This window comes from Vipera berus (genome assembly GCF_964194415.1).
Source record: "Vipera berus genome assembly, chromosome: 4".
In the NCBI taxonomy this organism is placed as follows: Eukaryota; Metazoa; Chordata; class Lepidosauria; order Squamata; family Viperidae; genus Vipera; species Vipera berus.
The window spans coordinates 2,496,034-2,516,548 of record NC_138206.1 but is presented as its reverse complement, the minus strand read 5'-3'; the positions used below and the strand labels follow the sequence as shown (position 1 = coordinate 2,516,548).

General features: G+C 44.2%; 1 protein-coding gene across 1 annotated transcript in view; it reads right to left on the bottom strand.

Moving 5' to 3' along the window:
- ARRB1 (arrestin beta 1) overlaps nt 1-20,515 on the bottom strand; it is a gene marked incomplete at its 3' end in the record, with an annotated part of 95,444 nt that overhangs the window by 28,894 nt on the left and 46,035 nt on the right. The window contains exons 2-4 of the mRNA XM_081327856.1: nt 12,529-12,559; nt 5,400-5,460; nt 2,832-2,876 (exon numbers count right to left, since the gene is read on the bottom strand). Coding sequence (XP_081183982.1) covers nt 2,832-2,876; nt 5,400-5,460; nt 12,529-12,559 — 137 coding nt within the window. The remainder of the gene's footprint in view (nt 1-2,831; nt 2,877-5,399; nt 5,461-12,528; nt 12,560-20,515) is intronic.

The following is a 20,515-nucleotide window of genomic DNA, read 5'->3' as shown; positions in this document are numbered from 1 at the left end:
GAGGCACGCAACGAATCCCAAATATCGAGGAAGAACATCTGGCCTAGGAAAAAGTGGAGGTTCTTCCACCTCGTTGCTTTTGGCCTTGAAGACGTGCTTTTATCCCCGGGGCCCTGGGACCCCCGCCCCCTTTGGAGCTGAGGGCCGTGGAGGATGGGCTTTGCAATACTTGCAGGATGGTGTTTGTAGGACTCTGGCACTAACTAACCAACAAGGGGGTTTACTTGTATTTCAAACTTTGCTTTTTTCAAAGGTCTTGCTCGTAATTGGCCAGACCCTTCCAGAAAAGTTTCCCTTCCAGAAACCAGGAGCGGAGCAGAGCATTTGATCTATATTATCGATCAGAATTCCCCAACGTTTCTGACTTTGGGGACTGGCGGGGAAGGGGAGAGAAGGGACGGTTTGCACCTCTGTAATTGTCTGGTTTAGAACTGCAACCAAACAAGGCAGAGGCAGACTTCGACGGATTGTTAGGACTGCAGAAAAAATAGTTGCTACTAGCCTGCCTTCCATTGAGGACTTATATATTGCACAAGCCAGAAAGAGGGTTGTAAAAGTATTTACAGAACCCTCACATCCTGGATATAAACAGTTTCAACTTCTTCCCTCCAGATGGCGCTATAGGGCAGGGGTCTTCAAGCTTGGCCCTTTCATGACTTGTCGACTTCAACTCCCAGAATTCCTCAGCCAGGCACTCGTGCCTGGCTGAGGAATTCTGGGAGTTGAAGTCCACGAGTCATAAAAGGGCCAAGGTGGAAGACCCTTGCTATAGGGCATTGCACACCAGAACGACTAGACATAAGGACGGTTTTTTTCCCCCAGGCCGTCCCTCTGCTTAACAACTAATTCCTACAACACCATCAAAATACTAGTAAAGCTGTATTACTATGATACACACTGTTGAAGTACTAGTAAAGCTGTATTACTGTGATGCTCCTCTCCTATCACCTATCCTTCTCTTCTTATGACTATAACTTTGCTGCTTGTATCTTACAATTTATATTGGGGTGGGGTTTTTTGTACCCTAGTATGATTTATGTTATTTGCTTAGCTAGTAGTCTGCGACTATCACTAAGTGTTGCATCTTATGATTGATGATGAAGTGTTGTATTTCACGATTTGTGATGAATGTATTTTCAAATTGCACATGATCATGATTATCACTGTTACTTGTATGTACACTGAGCACTTACGCAGCGGAAACAAATTCCTTGTGTGTCCAACCACACTTGGCCAATAAAGAATTCTATTCTATTCTATTCTATTCTATTCTATTCTATTCTATTCTATTCTATTCTATTCTATTCTATTCTATTCTATTCTATTCTATTCTATTCTATATTCTATTCTATTCTATTCTATTCTATTCTATTCTATTTTTCTATATTCTATTCTATTCTCTATTCTATTCTATTCTAATTAAATACTATATTCTATTCTAATTCTATTCTATTCTATATTCTATTCTATTTTATATTCTATTCTATATTCTATTCTATTCTATTCTATTCTATTCTATTCTATTCTATTCTATTCTATTCTATTCTATTCTATTCTATTCTATTCTGTTATTTTCAATATTCTGTTCTGTATTTCTGTTCTATTCCATTCCATTCCATTTTCTATATTCTATTCTATTCTATTCTATTCTATTCTATTCTATTCTATTCTATTCTATTCTATTCTATTCTATTCTATTCTAATTCTAATTCTAATTCTAATTCTAATTCTAATTCTATTCTATTCTACACAAGTGGCTGGCAAGTGCGCACGCGCGCACCCAGCTCCATTTGTGCAAGTGGCGTGCATGCATGCCCGCCACTCGCTCAAGCGGGGTGCACATACATGCGCTCGCCCGCTGTCTGCACAAGTGGGGGATATGCCCGTGTGCTTGCCCGCTGCTTCCTCAGCCTGGCTGCAAACAGCTCACAGCCCACTAGTGGGCCACAGCCCAGGGCTTTGTGGACCCCTGTTATAGATAAAAGTTTAGTTTCCGGCCGTTCTCAAGGCTCTCAAGCAAATACTCAAGGCTAACCCTGGGAAACACTGTGAACGCAGCTGATGTTTTTTTTCTTTGCAAATCCCAAGGGTGCTTTTTCCTGAGGCAAGTAGACTTTCTCTGTTTTTTTTTTCCTTTGAAGACGTTTCACTTCTCATCCCAGAAGCTTCCTCAGCTCTGACTGGATGATGGGGAGTGGAAGGATTTATATTCCTTGCGGACAGCTTGGCCCTTTGCATTGTTCCAGAGAGTTCTTGAGGCTCTCTAAAATAAACCTCCAGGGGGCATGCATGACTCGCTAAAATTAAGAATGCAATCCACTTTTGCTTTGAAGTTCTTTGTGGTGCTAACTCTAAAAGCAAATGGAAGCCATCTTCCCACATTTCCCCTTTCCTAAGGGAGACATCCCTTTATCAGAGTACATAGGAAAAAAATGGCTTTGAAATTATCTTTCTACCCCAGGGGTCTTCCACCTTGGCCCTTTTATGACTCGTGGACTTCAACTCCCAGAATTCCTCAGCCAGGTGCCTGGCTGAGGAATTCTGGGAGTTGAAGTCCAGGAGTCAAAAACGGGCCAAGGTGGAAGACCCCTGGTCTACTCCGTTTCTTATTGGAAAAAGTAAGGCGAGGCAGATCCCAGGGCCAGATTTGATTTATTTTATTTTATTTTGTGGGCAACATCCTGCAATGGGAGTGTGTGGGTTTTAAATTGCGGATTTTAAACTGGGCTTTTTAACGTGGCAGGCCACCTGGAGCCGGTGTGTGTGTGTGTGTGTGTGTGTGTGTGTTGGGAGGCTAGATAAATTGGCTTAAGAAACCATCGTAATTTTACCTTTCCGCTCTTTTAAGTATTCTGGATCCACCAAGACGACGCCATCTGCAGAAAGAATGGGCCAAAAATGAGAGCAAAGCGGAACGGTTGGGTCTGCCCATCATGGCTGTGTGCATTAGCCAGGTTTGCTGCAGAACACATTAGGGTACACAGCCAGGGCTTCCAGCGTTATTATCCGAGGACAGGAAAGGACTAATCCCCCTTAATTCAAAAGGAGCTCATCACGATCGCTTGACCGTGAGCCAGCCGTGTGCGGCAGCAGCCAAAACAGCTAATACAATCCTGGGTTGTATAAACAGAGGCATAGAATCAGGATCGCGTGAAGTATTAGTACCGCTTTATAAAGCCCTAGTAAGACCACACCCGGAATACTGCAGGCAGTTTTGGTCACTGGATCACAAAAAAGATGTTGAGAGTTTGAAAAAAAAATCAGAGAGGAGCAACTAAGATGATCCAAGGCCTGGAGTTAAAACATACAAAGAACGGCTGTGAGATTTGGGTTAGGCTAGTGTAAAGAAAAGAAGAAATAGGGGGGACATAATAGCAGTATTCCAGTATTTGAGGGGCTGCCCCAAAGAAGAGCAGAGGGTCACGTTATTCACCAAAGCATCAGAAGGGAAGGACGAGGAACAATGGTTGGAAACTGATCAAGGAGAGAAGCAACCTGGAATTAAGGAGCAACTCCCTGACAGTGAGAACAATTAGCCAGTGGAACAGCTTGCCACCAGAAATCGTGGGCGCTCCATCACTGGAGGTTTTCAAGAAGAGGCTAGACAGTCACTTGTCTGAGATCGTATAGGTTCTCCTGCTTGACCAGGGGGCTGGACTAGAAGACCTCGCAGGTCCCCTCCAGCTCTGTTATTCCATTCTGATTCTAAGCCCACCCAACCAATCAGGCCTGGGAGATGCCTGGATGGGAAATGACAGGCATGACAATCAAGGCCATTACAGGTAGGCTTATGACTCCACGGGAGTCCAAAATTTCCGTCGTTAAGCGAGACACTTGTTAATTGAGCTTTGCCCCACGTTACCACCTTTCTAGCGCCAGTTGCAAAGTGAATCACTGCAGGCGTTAAATTAGTAACACGGTTGCTAAGCGAATCGGATTCCCCTCCCTCCCCATTGACTTTGCTTGCCGGAAGGTCGCAAAAGGGGATCGCGTGACCCCCCCCCCCGGGGATGCTGCAACCGTCATAAGTATGAGTCAGTTGCCAAGGGACTGAATCTTGATCACGTGACCACGGGGTAACGTTGCAACGGTCGTTAAGTGTGAAAGGCGGTCACCAGCCACCTATTTCAGTGACCCACCCATCCCTTTTTGCGACCTCCTCATCGGCAAAGTCAACAGGGAAGGCGGCTTCACTTAACAACCATGTTACTAACTTAACAACGGCGACGATTCACTTCACAACAGAGGCAAGAAAGGTCATAAAAGGGGGCAAAATTCACTTAACAAATGTCTCGCTTAGCAACGGAAATGTTGGGCTCCATTGTGGTCGTAAGCTGAGGACTGCCTGTATTAGCTACCCTTCCAGCTTTAGATCATCATCAAAGGGGCCGGCCCTTCCTGTCAATCCCCAGCCCCATACCACCCCGATTCTGCTCAGCTTTGGGTCCCAGGGGGCAACATCCTTCCTCTCCATCCCAAAATTCCGATCTCGGTTACTTGATGGCAGGGGTCTTCAAACTTGGCCGCTTTAAGACTTGTGGACTTCAACTCCCAGAATTCCTCAGCCAGCCAAACTGGGCCGCTTTAAGACTGGTGGACTTCGACTCCCAGAATTCCTCAGCCAGCCAAACTGGGCCGCTTTAAGACTGGTGGACTTCGACTCCCAGAATTCCTCAGCCAACCAAACTGGGCCGCTTTAAGACTGGTGGACTTCGACTCCCAGAATTCCTCAGCCAGCCAAACTGGGCCGCTTAAAGATTTGTGGACTTCAATTCCCAGAATTCCTCAGCCAGCCAAACTGGGCCACTTGAAGACTTGTGGACTGCGACTCCCAGAATTCCTCAGCCAGCCAAACTGGGCCGCTTGAAGACTTGTGGACTTCGACTCCCAGAATTCCTCAGCCAGCCAAACTGGGCCGCTTGAAGACTTGTGGACTTCGACTCCCAGAATTCCTCAGCCAGCCAAACTGGGCCGCTTGAAGACTTGTGGACTTCGACTCCCAGAATTCCTCAGCCAGCCAAACTGGGCCGCTTGAAGACTTGTGGACTTCGACTCCCAGAATCCCTCAGCCAGCCAAACTGGGCCGCTTGAAGACTTGTGGACTTCGACTCCCAGAATTCCTCAGCCAGCCAAACTGGGCCGCTTGAAGACTTGTGGACTTTGACTCCCAGAATTCCTCAGCCAGCCAAACTGGGCCGCTTGAAGACTTGTGGACTTCGACTCCCAGAATTCCTCAGCCAGCCAAACTGGGCCGCTTTAAGACTTGTGGACTTGTGGACTTCAACTTCCATGCTGGCTGAGGAATTCTGGGAGTTGAAGTCCACCAGTCTTAAAGTGGCCAAGTTTGGAGACCCCTGCTTTATGGAGTTCTGACGGCTCCAGTTCCATCCTCCACTTACCGACTGGATCCACGAGGTCAATGTGGTCGACAAAATCTCTCTTGCCCAGATAAACAGTGAGCTGCCAGGAGACAAAAGGACAGAGAAGTCATTTTGGCAAGATCTGAGGGAGACATCATTTGTCTATCAGGAGCCAGAGGAAGATCATCATTAAAGGAAGATTTAAGGTGAGTTTCTGCTCTCTTCTGCCCCTCTCTCCTATCTCTATCTATCCATTCAAGAAGAGATCGGACAAGCCTTTGACTGAGATGGAGTTTCCTGCTTAAATAGGGGGTTGGACTAGAAGACCTCCGAGGTCCCTTCTAACTCGTTTATTCTACTATTCTGTTATTCTGCTGTCTGTCTGTCTGTCTGTCTGTCTACCTTCCCATGTACCAATCAACCTATCATCTATCATTTCTCTGTCTCTGTCTCTCATCTATCAATTATCTACTTACCAATCAACCAAATAATCTCTCTCGTCTGTCTAATCTCTCTCTATATACAAATATCTATCGTCTATCTCTGTATATCTATGTATGTGTCTATGTTGATCTATCTATCTATCTATCTATCTATCTATCTATCTATCTATCTATCTATCTATCTATCCATTATCTATCTATCCATCCATTATCTATCTATCTATCCATCCATCCATCCATCCATTATCTATCTATCTATCTATCTATCTATCTATCTATCTATCTATCCATCCATTATCTATCTATCTATCTATCTATCTATCTATCTATCTATCTATCTATCTATCTATCTATCTAATCTCTAATCTAATTATTTAATTATCTATCTATCCATCCATCCATTATCATCTATCTATCCATCCATCCATCCATCCATCATCTATCTATCTATGATCTATCTATGATCTATATCTATCTAAGATCTATGATCTATCTATGATCTATTTATCTATCTATGATATATTTATGATCTATCTATCTATCTATCTATCTATCTATCTATCTATCTATCTATCTATCTATCTATGATCTATCTATCTATGATCTATATCTGATCTATCTATCTATCTATCTATCTATCTATCTATCTATCTATCTATCTATCTATCTATCTATCTAATCTCTAATCTAATTATTTAATATTCTCTCTCTCTCTCTCTCTCTCCCTCTCCTTCTCTCTCTCTCTCTCATCTATTAAATTTCTATGCTGCTCATCTCACTGATACAGCCACATCTTCGCTGCTTAATCTTTCTTACTCCTCCAGCTGGCTGCTGGAATTTGATTTAGTGTCTAATTCAATTTACATCCTAGTGGCTTTCTATCCCTCCCAGGGCTGGAGGGAGTGTTATTTCCTCGGTCAGGCTGTTGTTCACTCTCTCCTTGTCTGTCTCCGTTGGGCGAGGGTCAGGATGAGTCGGACCCCAACATTCAACCGTGAGCTAGAAACGTTCCTTGCTGTCTTTCCTGATCAGCTGAGAAAATCAGAGTCATCCCAGGAGAGATTTTGGAAGGATTTTCAAAGGAGCTGGCTGCATACCCAGAGGGCTCCGGATGAAAAAGCTCCTTTTTTCCCCACATTTATTCTGCCTTTTTATGCCAGCTGCAAAGCAGGAAACGGAACACTGTTTCTCTTTGGGAACAGTTATTATTCCTATCGCTGAATATATTTTATTCTGTTCCCGATACAAATGTCTCCGCCTCCCCTCCCAAAACCAATAAAAGAGCACATAATAAAAGCAGTGAATTAAAAACAATATAAAACCAGACTGTAATGAAGAGGAAGAGGGGACAGGGGGGAAAAAGAAAGAAAGAAAGAAAGAAAGAAAGAAAGAAAGAAAGAAAGAAAGAAAGAAAGAAAGAAAGAAAGAAAGAAAGAAAGAAAGAAAGAAAGAAAGAACAGAAATTAAAAAACAACGTCTATCCAGTGTCCATGAAGAAAGAGGTGCCTTTTTACTGTCTTTTAATCTTGCTTCTTTCTAATCTACCTTTATTCAGTCTTATTTTTGTATATTTGGGAGCAGTTTTTTGAGGATTGCAAACTGATTCAGGATTTTTCTATATAAGAAAGAGCAGGACATGGATAAATTCTATAAGAATATATTTGTCCACATCCAGCTCGGGAACCCAAAGAAAACTCCAGGTTCATGCCGTTTCCAAAAATCTGACCGTTAACTGAATACACCGGCGTGGTAATGTCGAAGCAAAACTAACTCTGAGGTTCCCAGACCCCAATTCATAGAACTAAACAATAATTTCTCCAGCCAGAACCCTAATCTCTCACACAGTCCTTGTAAAGTAGGGGTCCCCAACCTCCCCGGGCCGCGGCATGCCAGCAACCGGTCCGCACAAACAAGTCCCATCCACGGGATGCAGGCAGCACACAAAACCACGCACCCTCCAGTCCGTGGGAAAAACTTTCTCCACGGAACTGGTCCCTGGTGCCCAAAGGTTTGAGGACCTCTGTTGTAAACAATTTTGGGAACCGTCTGTTTCCTCTCTCCGCACCTGCTGCAGTGTCCTTGGAAAGCTTTCAGGCTTTCAAAGGCTTCAGCGGAAACGTAGAGATTTTGTTTCCCCATTTAATCCATTCTAAAACAACACCTCCCCCCTCCCTTACTCTAATGGCAAGTTGAAACGAAGAGGCACGTAGCTGCCGAACTTGCATTCTTGACAATATTTTTTTGGGGGGGGATTTCTTTGTGGTGTGCAAGATTGGGGATTTCCTATCCCATGCCTTCATGCCAAGCAAGCCTTCTGTATCTCCAGATGTGGAGGAACCAGAGCTGGCTATTTACACCCCCTTTTTCACCGGGTGTGCAAAGGGCCAATACACTCCCCATAGCAGCTGGTAAGAACGGGGAAGTAAGAACTAGCTTGCATTAACAGAGGGACAGAATCAAGATCTCGTGAGGTTTTCCTATAAAACGCATTATTAACCCAGTAACAGTGGAGTTGGAACTCCCCCAAAAACTAAGAAACGGTTCTCCCTGTATTCTAGGGGTCTTCAGACTTGGCCCTTTTATGACTTGTGGACTTCAACTCCCAGAATTACTCACAATAGAATAGAATAGAATAGAATAGAATAGAATAGAATAGAATAGAATAGAATAGAATAGAATAGAATAGAATAGAATAGAGTAGAGTAGAGTAGAGTAGAGTAGAGTAGAGTAGAGTAGAGTAGAGTAGAGTAGGAATAAGAATAGAATAGAGTAGAGTAGAGTAGAGTAGAGTAGATTAGAGTAGAGTAGAAATAAGAATAGAATAGAATAGAATAGAATAGAATAGAATAGAATAGAATAGAATAGAATAGAATAGAATAGAATAGAATAGAATAGAATAGAATAGAATAGGGCCTTGGAGATCTTCTAGTCCAGCCCCCTGCTTAAGCAGGAGAACCTATACCAGGGGTCTTCAAACTTGGCCCTTTTATGACTTGTGGACTTCAACTCCCAGAATTCCTCAGCCAGGCACACGAGTTGAAGTCCACAAGTCATAAAAGGGCCAAGTATGAAGACCCCTGCTGTATTCCATTGTAGTTGACTGAAATGGGCGTCATATTCACCCTTAAGGCCAGCCGAAGATTCTCCCCCCCCTCAACCCATTATTGGTAGAGGGCGTACAACATTTTGAAATTAAGGAAATACTAGATTCTATAAAGTATCATGGGTCCACCCAGTACCTAGTATCCTCCCATCCTCCCAAAATGGAGGACCAAAAGCACTTTATAATGCCTTGGTAAGGCCATACTTGGAATGCTGCATCCAGTTTTGGTCATCACAAAATAAAAAAAAATGTGGAAACTCTGGAAAGAGTGCAGAGAAGATCAACGAAGATGATCAGGGGACTGGAGGCTAAAGCATATGAAACACGGTTGCAGGAATTGGGTATGTCCAGTTTAATGAAGAGAAGGACGAGGGGGGACATGATAGCAGCCTTCCAATATCTCAGGGGCTGCCCCAAAGAAGAGGGAGAAGAAGCAACGGATGGAAACTCACCAAGGAGTGAAGCAACCTGGAATTAAGGAGGAATTTCCTGACGGTGAGAACGATTAACCAGTGGAACAACCTGCCTCCAGAAGTCGTGGATGCTCCATTACTGGAGGTTTTCAAGAAGAGACTAGACAAACCATTTGACTGGGATGGAATAAGGGATGTTATCTTGGGAAGGGGGGGTCTGACTAGATGATCTCTGAGGTCCCTTCTAGCCCTATGATTTTACGTGAGTCCTGGGGTCCGTGCAGACATTTGGAAGCTGCTAGCAGAATTTCCTGCTTCTTTTATTTGCTTGTTAGTTCGCCAATTAGGTTTATACGCCGCACAACGAGTCCGGGTGCCTTAAAATTAAAATGGCCAATATTCAAAGAGCATTGGGCTCTCCCGCTCGGGCAGCGGGTTGGACTAGAAGACCTCCAGGGTCCCTTTCCAATTCTGTTATTAGGAAGAAAAACAAGGACCCCAAGGCAAGAACGCTACGGGGGTGACAACTTCCCCCGTAGCCCATTAATGGTGGTTTCCTTAATCTCTCTCTCTCTCTCTCTCTCTCTCTATCCCGGGTTGTTTGTACCTGGCTTCCTCCCCACCTGGGCTGAATCATGGTTTATGAGCTGAGCTTTGCATAGACTCTCTTTTCATCTCTGGATTATTTTTAGCTACCCTCCTTTCCTTTGGCAGCTTCCTCGCCAACTCTTGACACCGAGGGAGACTTTCGGTTCCCATGGAAAACGGAGGAGCTGAAATGAAAAGCACGGACACCCCGCCTTGCTCTGTTTACCACAGGCCTACTTCTGGCCTTGACCGTGGTCAAGATGACTCATAAGCCTCTATTCAGAGCGCCAGGTGGGGCTCAGGGGCATCGGCTGAGGCACCAGGCACCACTTAGCAACACACTGGCTGGCTGGCACTTAAGACCAGCAGGGATACGCCTTTCCCCCCTCAAGGACAGCTGGCGGAGCAAGCAATTCCTTGCTGTCTTAACAGAACAACAGAGTTGGAAGGGACCTTGGAGGTCTTCTAGTCCAACCCACTGCTCAAGCAGGAGTCACAGAGTAGAACAGAGCAGAACAGAAAGGAACGGAACAGAATAACAAAGTTGGAAGGGACCTTGGAGGTCATCTAGTCCAACCCCCTGCTCAGGCAGGAAACCCTATACCATTTCGGACAAATGGCTGTCCAGTCTCTTCTTAAAAGCCTCCAGTGTTGGAGCATTCACAAGTTCTGGAGGCAGGTTGTTCCACTGGTTAATTGTTCTCACTGTCAGGAAATTTCTCCTTAGTTCCAGGTTGCTTCTCTCCTTGGTTAGTTTCCATCCGTTGCTTCTTGTTCTCCCTTCAGGCGCTTTGGAGGATAGCTTGACTGCCTCTTCTTTGGGGCAGCCCCTGAGATACAGGAAGACTGATTTCATGTCACTCCTATTCCTTCTTTTCGTTAGACTAGACATCCCCAATTCCTGCAACCATTCTTGCTATATTTCATCCTCCAGTCCCCTGATCATCTTTGTTGCTCTTCTCTGCACTCTTTCCAGAATCTCAACGTCTCTTTTACATCGTGTTGACCAAAACACTGGATTGCAGGATTCCAGGTGTGGCCTTACCAAGGCTTTGTAAAGTGGGTACCAACACTTCACGTGATCTTGATTCTACACCTCTGTTTATGCAGCTAAGGATTGTATCAGGTTTTTTGGCCGCTGCCGCACACGGCTGGCTCATGTTGAGACTCTAAAAAGAGTGCAGAGAAGAGCAACAAAGATGATCAGGGGACTGGAGGCTAAAACATATAGGGAACGGCTGCTGGAATTGGGGGTGTCTAGTTTAATGACGAGAAGGACGAGGGGGGACAGGATAGCAGACTTCCAGTATCTCAGGGGCTGCCCCAAAGAAGAGGGAGTCAAGGTCTTCTCCAAAGCACCTGAAGGCAGGACAAGAAGCAACGGATGGAAACTCATCAAGGAGAGAAGCAACCTGGAAATAAGGAGGAATTTCCTGACAGTGAGGACAATTAACCAGTGGAACTGCTTGCCACCAGAAGCGGTGAATGCTCCAACACTGGAGGTTTTTAAGAAGAGACTGGACAGCCATTTGTCTGAAATGGTATAAGGTTTCCTGCCTGAGCAGGGGTTTGGACTAGATGACCTCCAAGGTCCCTTCCAACTTTATTATTATTATTATGTTTAAGGGACCGTCCACTAGGTCTCCAAGGTCCCTCTCACAGTTACCACTAATGAGTCACTAATGAGCCTTGGATTTCAGGTCCTTTTATGGCAGGGAAGAAGAAGGAAGTCTGAACACAAGGAAGAATCAAACTCTTTGGTCAGGGCAGTTTTTTTCAGCTTGCGTTTGGGTTCAAAAGTTCTGATCTTTGGCTACTGATTTCCTAGGATCCCTCCCAGGTGCTCTTCTGGGCCTGATCCCACCGGATTTGGGAAATCAGTCTCCAGCCAGTGAAGCATCAGTGAAGCTCAATTTCAGCGCGGAATGTGTAGTACAGTAGGTGTGTGGAACATGGGCCTAGTGCAGGGGTAGGCAACCTTGGCTCTTTTATGACTGGTGGACTTCAACTCCCAGAATTCCTGAGCCAGCGTGGGGGAACGCTGGCCCCTTCATGACTCGCGGACTTCAACTCCCAGAATTCCTGAGCCAGCATGGCTCAGCTTGGAAACCTCTCCCTTTCCCCTCAGCATGGCTGGCTGAGGAATTCTGGGAGTTGAAGTCCACGAGTCATAAAAGAGCCAAGGTGGCCTGGGCCCTGGCCTAGTGAAGCTGGCTGGGGAATATTGGGACTTGAACCCCACCCATGCTGTCTGGGGAATTCTGGGAATTGAAGTCCACCCATGCAGGCTGGAGAGCTTTGAAGTCCTTGCACACAGGTGGGGAATTCTGGGAATTGAAGTCAATCTATATCAGCTGCAGGATTCTGGGACTTGAAGCCCACCCATGCTAGCTGGGGAATTCTGGGAATTGAAGTCTACTCACGCTGGCTGAGAAAGTTGAAGTCCACAAGTCTTAACGTTGCCAGGTTTGGAGAGCCCTGATTTAAAGTGTTGCAACTGGATTAGAGTTTCTTTTTTTTCTTCTTCTCCTCTCGTTATGCTCCTCCCCATCAACAGATTATCTGGCCTGCCAGTTTCCATCATGACAAAACCTTGCAAAACCAATCAGGAAGTCTCTTACCTTGGCGTTGGGGCTGGCTTTCTTGAACACCCTGCAAAAGAAAAGGATGGAAGCCAAGTGAGTTGGACAGAATGCATCTCGGCCTCAATTCAAAAGCTGTTACCTGCCATGTCAGGGCCCCCGATGCCCCCCCCGAGGCGAGAAATCCTACGTGCCCATTTATTTTATTAATTTATTATACAAAATGTACATGCTGCCCAAACCAGAGGCTTACGCTGTTCAAAATCCAGAATACAAGTGGTCCTCAACTTACGACAATTAAGCCCAATATTTCAGTTGTTTACTGAGTTTTGCACCCTTTCTATGACCTTTCTGGCCATGGTTGTTAAGTGAATCACTGCAGTTGTGAAGTTAGCCACATGGTTGTGAAGTGAACCGGGCTGGTCAGAAGGTCGTAAAAAGGGTGTCACCTGAACCCGGGACACTGTGACCGTCATAAATATGAGTCAGTTGCCAAGTGTCTGAATTTTGGATCGTGTGGCCCTGGTTGGTAAGTATGAAAAATGGTCATATGTCACTTTTCTCAGTGGTGTAAATTGGAACGCTCACTAAATGAATTGTAGTAAGTCGAGGACTACAAGTACACAGTACATCCTGGATGGATATAATAAGGGAGGGGGGGGAGTCCTTCAAAGAATAGGTAGTCTTTGACTTACGACTTATGACTACAGTTGAAGCCAAATTATCTGTTGCTAAGTGAGACAGCTGTTAAGTGAGTTTTGCATTTTACAACCTTCATTTTTTTTTAAAAAAAGAGGTTTTATTATTTTTTTAACGTAATCACCTTAATATTCGGTAAACAGTGTGTTTGTCTGGGTTTACATTTAAGAAACATTTACTAAGTTGATTTCTATAACCTATAATCCACATAATAACTTTACTTGATTTCCTCTTTTTCCCGTAATGTTCTCTTCTACCGACCTTACGTTAATGCGATTCTTCTTGTTTTAGCGAATGACGATTGAGTATAAAAGTTTTCTAACATTTCTACAGATAATAACCACATCAATATAATATTCTTTTTCTATCTAGTCATCCTGGTCGTCTCGTCATAGATCCTGTTTACATTGGTTTTTCCCACAATGTTCAAGACATTCTTACTGGCTAAGATTTTCTCAAAGTTAATTACATTTGAATATTTAAGCCCATTTTTTCTTCAGGGAAGCCGGTTGTTAAGCGAGTTTTGCGTTTTACCACCTTCCCTGCCACAGTCATTAAGCGAATCACCGCACTTGTGAGTCACATGATTCTTAAGCGAATCTGGCTTCCCCATTGACTTTGCTTGTCAGAAGGACACAAAAGGGGATCGCGTGACCCCCCCCGGGGATGCTGCAACCCGTCGTAACTATGAGTCAGTTGCCAAGCGTCTGAATTTTGATCATGTGACCACGGGGATGCTGCGAGGGTCGTAAGCATGAAACACGGTCATCAGTCGCTTTTCTCCGTGCTGGGATAACTTTGACCCATCGCTAAAACGAACTGTTGTAAACCAAGGACAAGAATAACAGAGTTGGAAGGGACTTTGGAGGTCATCTAGTCTAACCCTCTATTCAAGCAGGAGACCCTATACCATTTCAGACACATCGCAGGTCGTACCACTGGTTAGTTCTAGGCTGGTTCTCTTCTGGATTAGAATAGTAGAATAATGGAATAATACTAAAACATACAAAGAACGGATGCGGGACTTGGGTCTGGCTAGTTTAAACCAAAAGAAGAAATAGGGGAGACTTGATAGCCGTGTTCCAGTGTCTGGGGGGCTGCCCCAAAGAAGAGAAGGGGGTCATGTTTTTCTCCAAAGCACCAGATGGGAAGGACGAGAAACGATGGTTGGAAACTCATCAAGGAGAGAAGCAACCTGGAACTAAGGAGAAACTTACTGACAGGGAGGAGAATTAACCAGTGGAACAGCTTGCCACCAGAAATCGTGGGTGCTCCATCACTGGAGATTTTTAAGAAGAGACTGGACAGTCACTTGTCTGAAATGGTGTAGGTTCTCCTGTTTGAGCAGGGGGCTGGACTAGAAGACCTCCAAGGTCCCTTCCAGCTCTGATATTCTACTATCCTTCCTTCCTTCCTTCCTTCCTTCCTTCCTTCCTTCCTTCCTTCCTTCCTTCCTTCCTTCCTTCCTTCCTTCCTTCCTTCTTCCATTCCGTTCTATCTATTCTATTCTATTCTATTCTATTCTATTCTATTCTATTCTATTCTATTCTATTCTATTCTATTCTATTCTATTCCTATTCCTATTCCTATTCCTTATTTCTATTCCATTCCATTCCATTCCATTCCATTCCATTCCATTCCATTCTATTCCTTATTTCTATTCTAACCTATTCTATTTTTCTTTTCTTTTCTTTTCTATTCTATTCCATTTCATATTTTCTATTCTATTCAATTCTATTCTATTTACTCTACTCTACTCTACTCTATTCTATTCTTATTCCTACTCTACTCTACTCTACTCTACTCTGTTCTATTCTATTCTTATTCCTATTCTATTCTATTCTATTCTATTCTATTCTATTCTATTCTATTCTATTCTATTCTATTCTATTCTATTCTATTCTATTCTATTCTATTCTATTCTATTCTATTCTATTCTATTCTATTCTGTTCCAGATATAAAGCTCTCCAGTCTCTTCTTAAAAGTCTCCATCGATGGAGCACCCACAACCTCTGGAGGGAAGCAGTTCCACTGGTTTAATTGTCCTCACTGTCAGGACATTTTTCCACAGCATTCTCGGAGAGAAACAGTGACCCATGTTGCACTGTCTGTTTGGCCTGGATTCAGCATTTTTATACTTCCAAGCCTCTTGCAAAGCTTGCGAGGAAGCAAAATTGACTCCGGCTTCTCCAAAATGGAACAAAACAAAACAATGCAACAAAGTGCGTGTCCATTAAATAAAAGAATAATAAGAACGAATTATTAAAAATTAATGCCTACAATGGATGTACAAAGGAAGTTGTAATGTGCTTGGTGGGGGGGGGAATCTTAATTTGTCTAGTCTAACAAAGAGAAGGACCAGGGGTGACATGATAGCGGTCTTCCCATATTTGAGGGGCTACCAAAAAGAGGAGGAAGGGGGTCACCTATTCTCCAAAGCAGGACAAGAAGCAACAGATGGAAAATAATCAAAGAGAGAAGCAACCTGGAATTAAGGAGAAATTTCCTGACAGTCAGAACAATTAACCGGTGGAACTCCTTGCCACCAGAAATTGTGGGTGCTCCATCACTGGAGTTTTTTTTTTAAGAAGAGACGGGACAGCCATTTGTCTGGAGTGGTACAGGGTCTCCTGCCTGAGCAGGGGGTTGGACTAGATGACCTCCAAGGTCCCTTCCAACTCTGCTCTTCTGTTATTCTGTTAATTTCTGGCACTAACAGGGGTTTCCACGGGAAGTGAAGATCCAGCTTAGAAATTGTGATCCTGGGGCCATCCCGGATGTGTCCTCCCAGGCGAACAAACTCGTATTCACACAACCTGTTTCGCTCTCAACCCCGATGAACAAAATCTACGTGGTTCCCGCCTTAATGAGGTTCCGAAAGGGCTTAAAAATGTGCCAATGAGGGGAAAATGGCGTTTCCTTCTTTACAGGAAAAACTATATAGACGTTTTTAATTTCCCCCTCCCCTCTTTTCCTTTCTTTTATCTTCCTTTGCTTCGCTTGCCTTTCCTTTCTTCTTAATGGCTGCTAAGTACTGTAATCGGTCGTAAGTTGAGGAGCTGCTGTAATTTACAATCATATGTTGTGGCTGAGTACACTGTGTTTATTTATATATTTGGTAGAGGACAGGAAGGCCTGGAGGAATGTTGTCCATGGGGTCACGATGAGTCGGACACGACTTCGCAACTAACAACAACAACACTTATATGTTACTTCTGATAAATGGACAGTTATTTATAAGTTCCCGGAAAAGAGACCGACGTTGTTAAAGCATCTGCTCATTAACATTCCTGCCGTTCTTAAAATCGGCTCCAAAGCCTTTTTTCCCCAGGAAAAACAGGAGATACAATTCTCCCACCACTCATTCCCAGCCCTCGTCAACAGCGGCATCGGAGCAGCACCAGGGCGCTGATTTAAGCAGTCCTCAAGTTACGACCGTCATGGAGCCTGGCCATCAAGGTCGTAAGCTTGCGACAGTTGTAAATCGGATCGCCTGCCTGACTAACCTAACGCTGCTACCTTTTTTTTTTTGGTTTCGCAGAGGACGTTAAGCGAACGCCACAGTCGTTGAGCGAGCCAGTGGCTCGCTATGGGAACGGTTTCGGCAAACACCCTCCTCCCCCAGAAATGAATGTCAATTTTCAGCCAAACCGTCGTAAAATGGGGTCGCATAACCGCAGGACGTCAAAGGTCATAAATGCGGAACCGTTTCATAGTGCTCGGAATGTGGCTACGGAGCAACGGCTGACGGGAATTTGAATCGGGGTGATAAGTACATGTAGGCAGGACCGTCGTAACTTTAAATGGCCGCTAAGCAAGAGGTTGTAAGTCAAGGATCTACGGTACCTATGGACTTTTGTGCAAGTCCTAACTTTTAACAAAGGTCTCTGTGTTTGTGGCAAAGGGGGTGAAATTGAGCCACGCATGCGGGTCCCTGGACCTTTGGAAGGGCTGCTGGAACTGGGATGCATTGCTCCAAATGTCCACTAGCTGGCAGCAAACATGAGGCAGACAATGCTGCTTCCTGCTGCCCTCTTATGGCCACCCGCAGTGGTGCAGCACAGATTTTTGTGCCGCTTTTCATATGAATGGGTGGTGGGGAGGGAAGGAGGGATGTCAGGAGCTTTTTTTTTTTCTAATTTGCGTGAAGCCTACCATGTTCTCCCAAAAGGAAGGCAGTCCTCAATGTATAGACGGTATAGTTCTCTTCCTCGAGCAGGGGGCTGGACTAGAAGGCCTCCAAGGTCCCTTCCAGCTTTATTCTGTTCTATTCTGTTCTGTTCTGTTGTTCTGTTCCATTCTGTATTTCTATTCTATTCTATTCTATTCTATTCTATTCTATTCTATTCTATTCTATTCTATTTCTATTTCTATTTCTATTTCTATTTCTATTTCTATTCTGTTCTGTTTTCTGTTCTGTTCTGTTCTGTCCTATCCTATTCTATTCTATATTTCTATTCTATTCCATATTTCTATTCTATTCTGTATTTCTATTCTATTCTATTCCATATATTCTATTCTATTCTATTCTATTCTATTCTATTCTATTCTATTCTATTCTATTCTATTCTATTCTATTCTTATTTCTACTCTATTCTTATTCCTACTCTATTCTATTCTGTATTTCTATTCTATTCTGTATTTCTATTCTATTCTATTCTATTCTATTCTATTCTATTCTATTCTATTCTATTCTATTCTATTCTATTCTTATTTCTACTGTATTCTTATTCCTACTCTATTCTATTCTGTATTTCTATTCTATTCTATTCTATTCTATTCTATTCTATTCTATTCTATTCTATTCTATTCTTCTATTCTATTCCATTCCATATTTTCTATTCTATTCTATTCTATTCTATTCTATTCTATTCTATTCTATTCTATTCTATTCTTTCTACTGTATTCTTATTCCTACTCTATTCTATTCTGTATTTCTATTCTATTCTATTCTATTCTATTCTATTCTATTCTATTCTATTCTATTCTATTCTATTCTATTCTATTCTATTCTATTCTATTCTATTCCATATTTTCTATTCTATTCTATTCTATTCTATTCTATTCTATTCTATTCTATTCTATTCTATTCTATTCTATATTTTCTATTCTATTCTATTCTATTCTATTCTATTCTATTCTATTCTATTCTATTCTATTCTATTCTATTCTATTCTATTCCATATTTTCTATTCTATTCTATTCTATTCTATTCTATTCTATTCTATTCTATTCTATTCTATTCTAGTCTAGTCTAGTCTAGTCTAGTCTAGTCTATTCCATTCCATATTTTCTATTCTATTCTATTCTAATGTTAGATGGTCCCTATTTAAAGGACAAGGATGACTTATTTAGCTCTTTATTAGGTTTACACGGCCACCCACCTCGAACCCATGACTCTGGGTGGATCACTGATCTGCCCTCACTGCCTCTATTGCACATTTAATCCAATGCTCCTGTTTTGTTTTGTTTCTTAAAAAATAAAATAAATTCAAGGAAGCCTCTAGGGCTTTTTTCCCCTTTCAGATTAAGACAGGCGCTCCGTGACATCCGATCACAGCGGTGCCCAAAATTTCCATGGCTACTGACAGTTGTGTTTTGCCCCACTTTACGACCTTCCTTGCCACAGTTGTTAAGCGAATCTCTGCAGCTGTTAATCACACGGTTGTTCAAAGGCTGTACAGATAGTCCTCAACTTGCAACAGTTCGTTTAGAGACCGTTGGCACTGGAAAAAGTGACCTGTGACCGTTTTTTCACACTTTACGACCGTTGTAGCATCCCGGTGGTCACGTGATCAAAATTCAGACCCTTTGGCAACTGACTCATATTTATGACGGTTGCAGTGTCCTGGAGGGATCACGTGATCCCCCCTTGCGACCTTCCGACAAGGAAAGTCACTTGAGAAGCCGGATTCACTTAACAGCTGCCTGAGTCACTGAACAGCTGTGGCAAGAAAGGTCGTAAAGTTGGGCAAAACTCACTTAACAACTGTCTCTTGTAGCAATGGAAATTTTGGGCTCAGTTGTGGTCATAAGTCAAGGACCACCTGTAACAGAGTTGGAAGGGACCCTGGAGGTCTTCTAGTCCAACCCCTTGCTCAAGGAGGAAACCCCGTACCATTCTGGATGAATGGCTGTCCAACTTCTTCTTGAAAACGTCCAGTGATGGGGAAGGAAGGAAGGAAGGAAGGAAGGAAGGAAGGAAGGAAGGAAGGAAGGAAGGAAGAAAAGAGAGAAGGAGAGAAGGAAGGAAGGAAGGAAGGAAGGAAGGAAGGAGGAAAGGAGAGATGGAAGGAAGGAAAGAGGGAAGGAGAGAAGGAACAAAGGAAGGAAGGTGGGAAGGAGAGGAGGAAAGGAGAGATGGAAGGAAGGAAGGAGAGAAAGAAGGAAGGAGGGTGGGAAGGAGAGAAGGAAGGAAGGAGGGTGGGAAGGAGAGAAGGAAGGAAGGAGGAAAATAGAGAAGGAAGGAGGGAAGGAAGGAAGGAGAGAAGGAAGGCAGGAGGGAGGGAGGGAAGGAAGGAAGGAAGGAGAGAAGGAAGGAGGAAAGGAGAGATGGAAGGAAGGAAGGAGAGAAAGAAGGAAGGAAAGAGGGAAGGAGAGAAGGAACAAAGGAAGGAAGGTGGGAAGGAGAGAAGGAGGGAAGAAAGGAAGGAAGGAGAGAAGGAAGGAAGGAAGTTAGAATAGCAGAATAACAGAGCTGGAAGGGACCTCAGGGGTCCTCAAGTCCAACACCCCCCCACCCCCACCCGCACCCACCCCCCCTCATGCAGGAGACCCCACTCATTCCAAACAAAAGGCTGCCCAATCTCTTCTGAAAAACCTCCGCTCTTTGCAAAGCCCTTCCTGCTGAAAATCAAGGAAAGGGGTGAGGGAGGGGGGGGAAAGCTGCAGAAATTAACCCCCCTCCCCAACCCGGCCATCTACCCAGAGCCAAGTGAGCCCCCCTCCCCTTTCTGTGCCACCCCCCCTCTGCTTTGCACCAAAACCAAAACAGCCCCATCCTCTCGCACCAAAGAGAGCGGCAGATGGGGGAAGAGAGGGGGTCCCGTTGCCACGGCAACGGAAGGGTAATGAACACTGCCCGCCTGTGGGGGGGGGACACCGCCGGCTTACAGGCGGCTTGCCTTCCTCTTATGGGCTCCCCGGCCCTCCTGCGGGGGAGGGGCAGAAAAATGGGGGTCAGGAGGCCCATGGGGTTGCCGGTGGCAGGAGCTGCACCTGTGCCGCATCGGCCTGAGGCTCTGCAGTCCCACAACATTTGGAAAAGGAGGGAGAGAGGGAGGGAGAAAAGAGGGGGGGGGTTCAGCCCGCTTCTGCCAGGGTGGG